This window comes from Gavialis gangeticus, unplaced genomic scaffold (assembly GCF_001723915.1).
Source record: "Gavialis gangeticus isolate Ggan-Ray unplaced genomic scaffold, GavGan_comp1, whole genome shotgun sequence".
NCBI classification, from domain to species: Eukaryota; Metazoa; Chordata; order Crocodylia; family Gavialidae; genus Gavialis; species Gavialis gangeticus.
Window position 1 is genome coordinate 13,483,332 of NW_017728995.1, and position 12,963 is coordinate 13,496,294.

At 42.1% G+C, this 12,963-nt stretch overlaps 1 protein-coding gene across 1 annotated transcript in view; it reads right to left on the bottom strand.

Moving 5' to 3' along the window:
• The window catches only part of SI (sucrase-isomaltase), a 192,885-nt gene that overhangs the window by 134,529 nt on the left and 45,393 nt on the right, over positions 1-12,963 (bottom strand). Inside the window, exons 7-10 of the mRNA XM_019503238.1 lie at positions 10,544-10,715; positions 8,635-8,734; positions 7,105-7,217; positions 3,468-3,593 (exon numbers count right to left, since the gene is read on the bottom strand). Coding sequence (XP_019358783.1) covers positions 3,468-3,593; positions 7,105-7,217; positions 8,635-8,734; positions 10,544-10,715 — 511 coding nt within the window. The remainder of the gene's footprint in view (positions 1-3,467; positions 3,594-7,104; positions 7,218-8,634; positions 8,735-10,543; positions 10,716-12,963) is intronic.

The window sequence follows — 12,963 nt, forward strand, 5'->3', positions numbered from 1 at the left end:
CCCACCCTAGCTCCTGGCCCTTAAAAAAATGCCAAAAAAGACTTGATTCACCAGGTGCTACTCAGCAGGGGGGGGGCGATCCCTGCTGCCCTCCCACAGCCCCATGCTGCATGGGGGGCTCTTCCATGAACCCCCAGAACCCCTGAGACTACTGCAGCAACTGGTAAATCCAGTGTTTTTTCTTCCTTTTTTTTTTTTTTTTTTTTTTTAAAGGGCTGGGAACTGGGGCGGGAGGGACAGCCATGGGTGGGGTGGTCGTGGCAGAGCCCCCCACACAGTATGGGGCACTCGGGAGCAGTAGGGATTGCTCCCACACCTGGCAACATCCAGTGAGTGGGTTTTTATTTTTTGTTGTTTTTTTTTAAAGATCCAGGAGTTGGGCCGGGAGGGCATCAGCCCAGCTCCCTGCTGCAGAGAGGGGGGAATGCCTGAATCACAGAAGCTCTCCAAATCTATTCAGAGAGCTTTGAATTAAATTCAGACCTTTTAATTGGTCCCCTGATTCGATTCAGCTTTAGAAATTTTGCCACTGAATTGAGCCAAATCTCCTCCAAATTGAATCAGCACTAAAAGCTTTACACAGCCCTACTGCCAGCAAAGTTGACTCTCCATCACTGGAGGTGTTCAAGAAGAGGTTGGACAGCCACTGGTTAGGGATGATCTAGGTGTAGCTATGCCTGTTTTCTACCACGGGCATCTTCCATGCTTCAGCTCTTTGCTGGCTGCCCCTGCTCCCTCTCCCTTTTCTGCTACGTGTCAAGGTGTTTTTAAATCTTCCCAGAGCCAGTGGATGTCAACTACAGCCAAGGATGGGGACTTTGACTGGGCTGTGCCAATGCTTCTACTAGGACTAAAGCTGGAGATTTCTGGCTAGAGGGGTCAACTGACTGCCATATTCATGGTCAAGTAGGAATTTTACCCCATGGCCAAACTGCTATGGGCTGTGGGTTTTTTGTTGTTGTTTTGCCTTCCTCTGTAGCAGAGGACATGTCACTCTACCCAGGATCTTTTGCCCAAATCTGGAAAACATTTTATAGAAGCAGGACATTGGCTGACATAGTTTTCCTACTTCACCTGTGGCAGCCTAGGACGTTAGGTCTATGTTAGGTCAGGGTTGATGATAGTCTTATGTAAAGTTCAGATTATGGTTTCTATGGGATGGTTAGAATAGGGATGAATCTCAGGCAAGTTGACCTATGGAGGTCCCTTACAGCCCTACTTCTCTATGTTTTCTATGAAATTGAGCCAACAAAGTTGAATCTATGCCTCACCAGTTTCCCACTAGTGAAGTTTCATTGAATTCCATAGAGTCACTCTTAATTTACATTTAAGTGAGAAAAAATTAAGCACGCAGGTTATGTGATTTATGTTTCTCTTCATAACTACTTCTTGATTATTTGTTTATAGCCATTACCACATTCTCCCATTATTCCCTCCTCCACCTGTTCTCTAGGTCATGATACTGCAAATACTGCTTGGAGTAAAGCACACGCATAAGCATTTACAAGATTGAGGCTAATTAACTTGCCCATAGCGTTATGCTTAGGCAGCTCTCCAGCTTCACGTTGGAAGAGAGGCACACATGGAGCAGCACTTTTTGTCAGCATTGTGTTGCTTATTGTCACAGGAATGCTGAGATACAAAGATGCCAGGTGAGCCCCTCCATAACTATCCTTATATCTGCTATTACAGCCATCCTATGTCACCTTCATGACACAGTGAGACTTACTGTGATATAGTAACAAACTGAACCCCTCTACGTGCTCGCAACTACAGAAAATGCAGATATTCTTACTAGTGTTTCCCACTAGGCTACTTCTTTAAAAGAATAAGCCCTGCTCCATTTTTTAACAAAAATGGTTGGAGACACTTATTCTAACTGGTTTGGGACTCTCTTTCCCTCAGTATATAAAAAGCACTTGCCTTCAGCCCCTCCTTAGGCTCCTAAACTGTGGAGGCAAGTGAGATTTCAGGATAAATCTCTCCCCTACGTTTCCTAATAGGCTTGCTCTAACCAACATTCAGATTTTTTGGATCACCATTGCAAGGTACTCGACTTCCAATAGGGTCAGGGGCCTATAGTCTTTATTAGAGACTTAGCTCTAAACGACTGCTTAAAGTCACACAGGAAAACTCAAAAATCAGATCCCTCTGCTATTGCCTAAGTACTGCTTCAGGCAGCTGATTTATTTGTAGGACTCAGCCTGTGAACTCAATGCCCCAAGATGCAGGCCTTTGTCTCTCATTTTGTAATCTGTGAAATGAGTTAAAATGCTTCCTTCTTCCGTCTCATCTACTCAGAGTGTAAATATTTTCCAGGTACAGACTTCCTCTTAGTAGTAATTTGAATAGTTAGAAGGGGCACAGATCTCAGCTGAAGCTTCTAAGAATGACTAATGCAAATGAATAACAACTGCCTTCCCCCAGACTTATCAGACTAACTCAGGGGTAGGCAAAATATAGGTTGATGACAGCAAAGTCATAGGTTCTGGGCTATAGAGAGCTGGCAGTTCCATCTGCTGCATCATGCCATTCCCCATCCACACCTTACACCAGCTCCTGGCAAGACCCAGCAGTGGGCACACTTGCCTCTTCTAGGACCCTTCTGGCTGTGGCTGCCTGGAGCCTGCAGCAGGGCTGCCCAAGGCTCCTTCCTAGCACCCTGTAGGCAGCAGCAACAGGAAGGAGCCACAGGGAAGCCCAAACATGGACTCTAGGCAGTTTCAGCCAGAAGGGTCCCAGAATAGGTGAGTGCACCTTCTGCCAGGTCCTGCTTTTTTGCCTGGTACCCAGCACCGGCCACCACCATTCACCATAGGCAGGACTGCCCCTCCACGTCTCCCCCTTCCCAATCACCCCCCAACACCTCCAACACAGCCCCACAGGTTACACCAACTCCCGGCTTCTGTGCTGGAAGCAGCACCAAGTGGATGCCAGCTTCCCTCTGGGGTTGGGGCATATACTTGAGCCCCTCCACGGGGTAGAAGGGTGGGCCTGACGCTGAATCTTATGAAATTGCCACTCCAGCTCTCCACCCCAACTCCCTTCCCACCCACAGCTCCATTCCACATAGGGAAGTGTGGTAAGCTGTTGTGGTAGGGGGGAGGGGGGACACTGCCCCAGCCCATGACAGCTCCCCAAAACCCTCTATGTGGCCCACAGGCCTAAATAATTGCACACTGCTGGTCAAACATCTTATTCATAGATCCATATATTGTAAGGCTGGAAGGGACCTCTGAAGATCATCGGGTCCAGTCCTCTGCACTAAGCAGGAAAGATAATGGAGGGGGAGGGTATTAAGTGACCCCAGCAAGGCAACTGCCTAAAAAGGGCTTTGATACCAAAACTCTGTATAACCTCATCAACCAAAAATAACTTGCAATAAACTAGCACAGAATCAGTAAAATCAAAACTTAAATAGCAGCACTCTTGACCTGCTTGGCCACTCATCACAATTATTTACTTACATAAGGTATCCCAATTGCTCTGTTCCTGTCTACTACTGCTTTCACTTCATCAAGAGATCCATAATTCCAGCGACTAATTTGAAATCCGAGGCTCCAGTATGAAGGCATGGAAGGCTGTCCTATTAGCTAAAAGTTAAGAAACAAAAAAGGAGGTACTGCATTTGTAGGTGTCACTTGTCAATCCAAAATTCATTAGTTCTGTCGTTCTCAAAAATGTATTACAAATTACTTTGGTACATGGTCTAAAGGTGGGCACATAATCCTTATAACTGCTACGTTCATCGTCCTTCTTACTTCCATCTATTATATTTTATACTTAATTCTTCCATCTTGTCTTAAGCTAAGTTACATCTATGGTAAGGTTTGCTTTTATTAGATGTTTACAGAAGCACTTTTCATCCTTGATTTTGACGTGTGCCTTTGGGCATTATTACAATGCAAACAGCAACAATTATTTGACAAACAAACCTGACTTACCAGGGAAGAATATCACAGTTTAAATCATAAAAACAAACTACAGAGTGGAACAGGAGAAATGCCTCCATGGAGGAGGCAACTGAAAGTGTGTACAAGTATATGAGAAGTCAGGATTCAAGGAATCCCTTTATGTAAGCAAAGTCAAATTAATATAATTCACTATACTCAATTGTTACACACTTCTTTCAGTTTCTGAAAGATAAATAATACTTTGCTTTTACATAATGCTTTTTATCAGTAAATTGCAAGCCCTGTACAAAGAAACTCAGTACAATTATTCCACTTACTAGAAGTAAAACTGAGGCTCAGAATGGTGAAGTGACTTGCCCAAGATCAGAAGCAGGCCAGTGAGTGAGTTAAGATTAAAACCAAGTCCCTCAATCTATCCAAATGAAATAGTAGAATAAGAAGTGCAACAGAAAAATGGCCTGGCTAAGCGGCAATCTTTTCAATCAGTTCAAACTCAAAAAAGGAATTCTACAGAAAGTAGAAACTTGGCCATATTACTAGGAAAGCCTTTAAGAGCCTTACACAGACATGAAATGGGAAAATTAGGAAGGCCAAAGCACAACTGAAGATGCAACTGTCAAGGGACATAAGGGAAATAAAAAGAGATTGTACAAGTTTATCAAAAGAAAGAGGAAAACCAAAGAAAAGTAAGACCCCCAGAATACAGAAGGCAATCTAGTCATAGATGATGCAAACGAGGCTGAGGTAGTAAGTGTTTGTTTTACTTTATTCTTCCCAAATAAAGTCAGCTACTAAATGAGTCATGCAGCAAAGATAGAAAAGGAGACAGACAGGCTGGAGTAGCGGAAGAACAGGCTAGGGATTATTTACAGAAGCTAGTTGCTTTCAAGTCAGCAGGGCCAGATGGGATACACCCTGGGGTACTGAAGAAATTGGCTGAAATCATTTCACAGTTACTGGCTATCCCCTTTGAGAGCTCACAGAGGTGATGCACTAGATAATTTGAAAAAGGCAAATACAGCGTCTCTCTTTAAGAAAGACAAAAAAGAAGATCCAAGGAATTACAGACCAGCCCATCTATGCTGATCTTAATACCTGGAACGATCATGGAGCAGGTCCTCCAATAATCTATTTTGAAGCACCTAAAAGAGAACAAGGTTATCAGGAATAACCAGCATAAAATAACTAAGAGCACTTCATGACTGATGAACTTGATTTCCTTCTCTGATAAGGCAAAAGGCTTTATGAATTGGGGGAGAGCAGTGGATGTGATTTACATTTACTTCAGCGAGGCTTTTGCTATTGTTGCCCACAGGATTCTTATAAAGAAACTGAGGAAATACAGACTAATAAAAAAAATACTGGAAGGTGGATAGGTAACTGGTTGGATCATCATGCTCAGCAAGTAGTCATCAGTGGCTCAAAATCTAGTTGGGAGAAGGTTTTGAGTGAGGTTTCCTGGGATTCTGTCCTGGGTCTTGTTAAACATCAGTTAGGTGGGTGATGGCATTGAGTGCACTCCTAGCAAATTTGTGGATGCTGGCAAGTTGGGTGGAATTGCAGACACTCTAAAGGGTAGGGTTAAGATCCAGAATGACCTTGATAAACTGGAGAAATGGTCCAAAAGTCAATCAAATGAAATCCAACAAGGACAAGTGCAAAATCCTGCACTTGGTACTGAATAATCGTCTGCACAAATACAGACTGGGTCAATGACTAGCTGGGTTGCAGTACTGCAGAGAAGAACTTGAGGGCTATAAGCTGAGTATGAGCTGCAGGTATGTTCTTATTGCAAAAAAGCATACTGAGTGGTCTTAAGAGGAATTTGTCTTGAAAAGTCAAGGGGAGTGATTCTTTTGCTTCATTTGGCATTGGTGAGGCCTCATTTGGAGTACAATGTCCAGTTTTGGGTTCCACACTTCAAGAAAGATGTAGACTGATTGGAAGGAGCACAGTAACAAAAATGATTAGGAGCCTGAGAAGCATGACTTATGAGTAAACTTTGAAAGAACTAGGGCCATTTCATCTAGAGAAGAGAAGACTTAGGGGGGGATTTGATAACAGTGTTCAAATTAGTGAAAGGAGAGAGAGATTTTTCTCTACAGATGTAGGGGCACAGGACTAAGAGCAGTAGCCTTAAACTGAAGCAGAGAAAATTTATTGTGGAGATTAGAAAGCACTTTGCGGCTATGAGGGTGATCAAGCATTTGGACAGGCTACCTGGAAAAACTGTGGAATCTCTGACCCAGAAAATTCCCAAGAGCAGGCTAGACAGATGATTGGCTGGGATGGTATAGTTAGGGATGACTAAATTTAACAAGGACTTCAGCAAGGACTTGAGCAGGGGGCTAGCTTAGATGATTTTATGAGATCACTTCTAACCCTTCTTCCCTGTGATCCTAGGAATCAGATCTGTGCTTCATGACCTAACTCACCTTGCCATTTTAAACCTAACAAAAGCATGTCGTATATTTCATGACATCTTTTGTTGCAAATGATGATGATCTGACTAAACAGAAATTTCAAAAAATAATGGCAGGCATGTTCCCTCACCAAAATTACATTAGCATAACAAGAGGTTGAGAGGAGCACTGAAGATTTGTCATTGCTAATGGAATCTCTATTGTACAGGGGGAACAGTCAAGCAAACAGAGGGCAACACTGCCTAGAAATTGATGCATGCTTCCTTTAAGTATCCATTAGAACATTTTATTGGACTAAAAAAAGAACAAATGTGAAATGACTGCTACTAATATTTTTCTAGCATAACCACAATTGTATCAGAAGCAATTTTACCTACTGTATAATTCTGCTGCAAAAAAAGGCTCATCTTCAGCACAACAGTAGGCTTGAGTTAACTTAGTTCAAGTAAAAGCTGGCTACACCAAAAAAAAAAAAAATATATAAAAGCTATACAGATTGAGGCTAATCAGTAGTTTATCCAGTCAAGCTGCTGCAGCTTCACTGCATTAGGTACAGCAGCACTCAAGCTTCAACCCACCTCCACTTTCATGGGCAAAGTAATATGAGTATACAACTGTACTGAAGCAAAAGATGCATCTGTATGGTCAGGAGTCCGATTAAGGACAAACATTTAGTTACACTTCAAGCTGAAAGGTCAGTGAAAACAAACTGTATTAAAGAGCCAAAGAAATATTCCAAAATCTATTTCACTGCATAACAAACATACCTTTAGATACTCCTGAACCACTTCCTCTGGAGTGTCTCCTAAGAAGACATAAAAATCTAGAACTCCACCAGTTGTTCTATAAGTTACTGCTGGGGCAGGCTGAAGAGCAAAATCTGCCAGAAAAGAAATTGCAAAGTAAATGTTGTACCTTAACTCCCCCAAAGTATCTATGTCATATCCAGATGAAGAATAAGTGAATTAATTTGGAAGAAAATAAGGACATCCTAAATCAGTAGTTAAACTCAAGAAAGGTTCTGAAGTTGTCAGATATCAGTCTCTTTCAATGTCAAGTTTTGCACACATTTCCATCCCACAAAACAACCACTAGAAAGCCAATAAGGGTGCCTTCTCTCATGAGTTTTTTCAGTACTGCTGTGTAGTCTCAAAAGACTTGGACAGGTGTCATAAACATATACTAATTTTATCTGCTTATCTAATAGAAAACATATCTGTACATAAACTGTTCTTTACCAATTTAGCCCTTAATCCTGCAGTGCAACAGTCCAGGTACTGGGATAAATGGAATTCAGGGACTATAACACCTGAGGTAAGGAGTAGGGCTGTGTGAAGCTTCAGACACTGATTTGATTTGGAGGAGATTCAGCAGCCAAATTTCCAAATCTGGATCGAATCAGGAGACCCATTAATGTCTCCAAATTTGGAGGGATTCAATGATTTGGCCATAGACAAAGCTTTATATGTTTTTTTCTATATACCTCATGGTACCAGGTGTGACTTGTGAACACTGCGATGACGAGGTGGAAGAAGTGTCCCATGGGAGCGCGGGAAGATTCCCTGTGCACTTGGCAGTGGACCCAGAAGTGGACCAGAAGTACTTCTGGTCCACTTCTGGGTCTGCTGCAGAGTGCACAGGGGACTCCCGCCTCCCTCCCCCCATTTGGCAACTGGTGCTTTCCGAGTCTGGGGGGTCACCCAGGGTCCTTCTACAGCTGATTGCCAAACCGGGAGGTGCGGGGGGTGGTAGGCAGCTAACCTGGAAGTGGATACTTCCAGTCCACTTTCATGTCCACCGTTGAGCATGCAAGGGACGCCCCCCCACGCTCCTGTGGGATTCTCCATTTGCCCTGCCATCTCAGCGCTCACAAGTCATACCTGATACCTCGAGGTATGTAGAAAAAACATAAAAAGCTATGTCTATGGATGAATTGTTGATTTTCCAAATCAGAATCGGATCTTCAGATTCAGCCGAATCAAATTGGGAAAGTCATCTGAATCAGCGAATCGAATCACTGTCCCCTGAATCAGGCCGAATCCAAATTGAATACTGCCCGCTTTGCACACCCCTGCTAGAGAGCTGGTTGCATTAGTCATTGTTTCTTTGCATGAATTTAACCTTGACTAAATTTTACATAAACAGCTACTGACAGATTTTTTTTTAAGTTTATTCTAAAAAAACCCAAAAAACTGTTTAGTATGATTTCTAAAAAAAATCACATATTTGTAGCACACTCTAAAAGAATGATTGTAAAATATATTAAACAATATTACTTATAGAGATGTTTTTCTTACCCATGGCATTACTATTCATTAGAAAGACACCAAAAGAGGCTCCGGTATTATCTTCCAAACACAAAAAAAATGTTTGAGCTCCATACAAGTTATTCATGTCCTTAAAAGAAACAGCAAATTCAAAAACAGTAGATGATTATTCTCCAGAAATTTTAAAAAAATGTCAGAGATGCAAAATTAAACAACTGAACGTATGTACTTAACAACAATAAAAAAACCTATTTTTTTCCAGTGTTTGTGATTTTTTTCCTCCCATATAGGGGAAGGTTTTCTATTCAGCCACACATGAAAACAGAGAATTGCTTAAAACAGGCAGACAGTGTAAATAGAGAGAGATGATGAAGTAATGTCCTCTGTGCTAATTAAACTTGATACTCCACCAGCCAAAAAAAAAAAAATCTATGCTCTCAATGGGTCTATGTATACAAGAGAACTATTTATTTTCAATTGCATTACCAATTAAAAGAACATGGAAAAAAAGCTTATGACTTAAGGAGGCTGCAGACATTATTCCAATCACAACGTTACTTGCTTTGCACAGTGAAGACATTGCACCACGTGCATGACTACACGTGAATAGGGCAGGCTGTCACACAGGTACAGGGAGCTGGGGATACTCTGCCAGGCCACAGTGCAGTCCAGGTCTGCTAGGAAGCAGCAAGCAGTTAGGGAAGTCTCTCCCCCTTGCTTGCTGCTTTCCATGAGATCCAGGCTATGCTGTGGCCAGGCAGGATGTTCCCAGCTCCCCGCACTCGTGCTGGGCAATAACAGGGCAGAGGGGGGAAGGATTTCCCCTTCCGTTCCCTTTCCCCTTCCATCCATGCTTGCTGCTACCTGGGATGCTTCACTATGGCAGGGGTGCTCTGCGTTTGCATATGGAGAGGGGCAGTATTTTTCCTGCTGGGTGCTGATGGGTAGGGGGAATGAACCTAGGACTCGGAACAATCCTTATTCTTTTTCAGAGAAGTTTACATTGGAGATGGAGCAATGCACTCTGGAATGCTGGAGGACCAGCAGATTGCGGTCACACAAAGTATTCCTTGCTACAAGTACAAATTAAAGCTGGATAGGAACCAGCTATAACAGATAGTGCACATTTTTGGGGTCTAACATTATAGCTGGTTGGAACTTTTAATAAGCATGGTAAGTGGTTTGCTGGTGTAGCTGGTTAATTGTACAATAACTGATGCATGTAGAGGAGGCCATACTGACACCAGTCACTAGACCAACATCTAAGCTGTTTATTTGTAATACTGTAGTAGCAAGCAATTAGCAGACAATTCTCCTTGTTCAAAAGAGTTATGGTACTGCTAACATAAATATGTATTCACAACCAGAGCAAGATTTTATTGTCCACATCCCCAAACAGGAGAGGTCATGCATGGGAATACAAGCTCAGAAACAACAAGAAACAGAAAATGAATATATATATATATTTTTTTAAATCAGCATCTCGTGTTTTGTAAAACAGACTCTGCAGCCTGGATAGTCTCTCAGGTCACCTATACATGAGCAGCAATGTACTGTAACTGGAACTTTTACAGAAGCATGGTCATTACCACACCTCAGCATCTCGTGTATCAACACACCTGCACTTAAAAATGGTGGTAGAGGTGCTTTAGTCCCCACCACCATTTTTAAGCACAGGGACACTGATACACGAGACAGAAGTCTGTTGGAGTGAGGTAATTACCATGCTCCAGCAGATTCAATTAACCAAGTCTGCTCTGACATGCTGTAATTACAGTGTTGAAGAAGTCTCACTTCTAAAGCTTCACTAGGCATTGTTAATAAACAGCTTATGAAAAAGCATCCCAGCCACTGTACAAGGCAAAAACTCCAATGTTTTAAAATCAGTTTAAATTCCCCAAACCAACCCCTAATACAACATAATAAAGTCAGTCCTTACTCCAATGGGTGCAGCATCCCTGGTAAAGATGGGCCACGTTTTCCAGTTAACGTCATGTCGGTATTGCTTGTGCACATGTTCTCCTACCCCATAAATGTTGCTGCTGGGTAGCTTTATGGAGAGCTGCAAATACTGGTCAGCATACACAAGGGGTCCTATGCTTGTATTAAACCTGGTTAAACAATTTAAAATATTTTTAAAAGATCTTACCATTGCTTTTGTGCAACATGACTGTCTCAAAGCCCTATGCTGTATGTTATAGCTAGCTTTGGCAGAATTCAGTTTTTAATTTTTTAATAGTTTCAATAGCTAAAAAAATCAATGTTTATTTTTCATCATTTAATTTAGATTTCTGTTGATTTAAATTATCAGGATGGTGCAAAAATAGGTTTTGTTAATGTTTATCCATTTAAATTTTAAGCATTGCAGAAAATTATACGTGTGGGGGCAGACAATTTAGTAAACGATAGCATACTGTTTACAGCTTTAAGAAAAAATCACATGTCAAAATATAAGAAGTAAATATCCATAAATCTACCAGTCGTACCTGCTTTAAATCATTCCATTCACTCATCAGGAGAAAGCCAGGAAAAAGGGACCAGAAGAGAAGGACAGCAGCACTCCCAGAGCTCTGGTATCGTGGGGACAGGCAGTGGCCACCCTCAGGCCCCAGCACATAGCCAGACCAGCCGCAAGCAGAACCCAGCTGTGCCACCAGGCTGGAGTCCCAAATACTCTTCCACCTCCCCACCTCTGGGCTTTGAGTAGGAGTTTGCTTAGGTAGCCTGTTATCTCCCTCAAACCCGGTTCTACGCACCTGTGAATGAGCAGCTACTTGCTTAATTGATGAGTCATTAGGCTGCAACAACCAACTAATGGCTTGATTGACTATTAGGCCACCCCTGTTTTCCATTTTATTCCCTCCACCCTCTGTTCTTCCATTTCTCTTTCTCCATTGTCCAGCAGCAGGTGTAAGGGTTCCCTATTACAGTCCCCTTTCTATAAATTTCGACTATTACTGACAGAGATATTTTTCCGTCAGCCTCTGAGATGTTTATCAATAGAAGTCAAATTCTGCCGAGCCTAGTTATAACTCCATGAACACCCATGCATCATTTGCTCATTTTATATTTTTTTTCTTGGATTTTCTTTTGTTTATAGCTGAACTGTTACATGCCAACATTAAGGAACAAAAGCAATATTTAACAAAAAGTACAAGCCTTTGGTCACTAGGGGTTTTGCCACTAGCTCAATGTACACACAGGACATCATGTTTTTGTACTGCCTTAGGAACAGACTAGGAAACAGACGGTAATTCCCGGAGTCTCAAAGAACTTCCATTTCTCTGTCTGGGCTATGCATCCAGCCAGGCCAAGAAATGCAAGTCATGGAAAGTAATACATATAAGACTGGGGCAAGCATCTAGGGATCAAGAATAACTGAAGAAAAATAACTATAGACGATTCCTCCTGGTAATCTTCTGTTTGATGAAGATAGCAATCTTTTTACTAACATGAGCTTCAGCTTGTAACCTGGCTGGTGCCTCAGGCCACTATTCTTTTCCAGTCACTCCGGGAATGGAGAGCAGGCCTCCATGATGGCCAGAGCAGCTGGCTGGAATAGTACCATTAGCACAACACACACTGGATCAAACAGCTGGAAATGTGTGCACTCTCAGTAAAATGCAGATTTGACTGAATCTGGCCTGCAGAAAGTAGGTTGCCAAGCCCTGCACTATCCAATTACCTCCATCTTGTATTAAGTAGGGCATCAGTGATCACAGTTCAGACCCTCAAAATCGTAATTCCCACCCTGGGGCATGCTCCTAAAATAAGGCAGATTACAAAATGACAATCTAATCTGCAATGTTTAAATTTTTCACATCCCATATGGATGTTTTTGTGTTTTAGCAATTTTTGGACAAAACTAAGCAATTGCCAACGTGCAAGGGGAGCTATGCTGCATCAGCAGAGCTCTAAAACAGAAGAGGAAGAGGAAAATATTGCTTCATTGCTCCCCTTAATTCTAAAATTGACGTCATTAGCATGATGGAATGCAAATGACAAGGTGAAAGAGAGGATTCTTCCTTCTGGTAATTGCATATGAAATAGCAATGGAATGAGAATCTCCTGGAAGAGGTCGATGCTGATACTTCTAGGCTTGCAAAAAAAGGACTTTTCAGGTTTGAATTTCATTACTCATGTTGGAATTATGCCATGGACCTCTGAGGTTACATCTTAGTAGTTCCAAGTAAGAAGTACAAGTTGGGAAGTCAGAGTGACTGCAACTGATGAACTTTTCTTTTGGCAGTTGAATTCCAACACTCCCCATAGCCATTCTACTATCCTGGGAATGGGGAACAATATTAGTGGTTGTAAATAACTGATCTTCCCATAAGATCATGCTTGTCAGAACAGCCA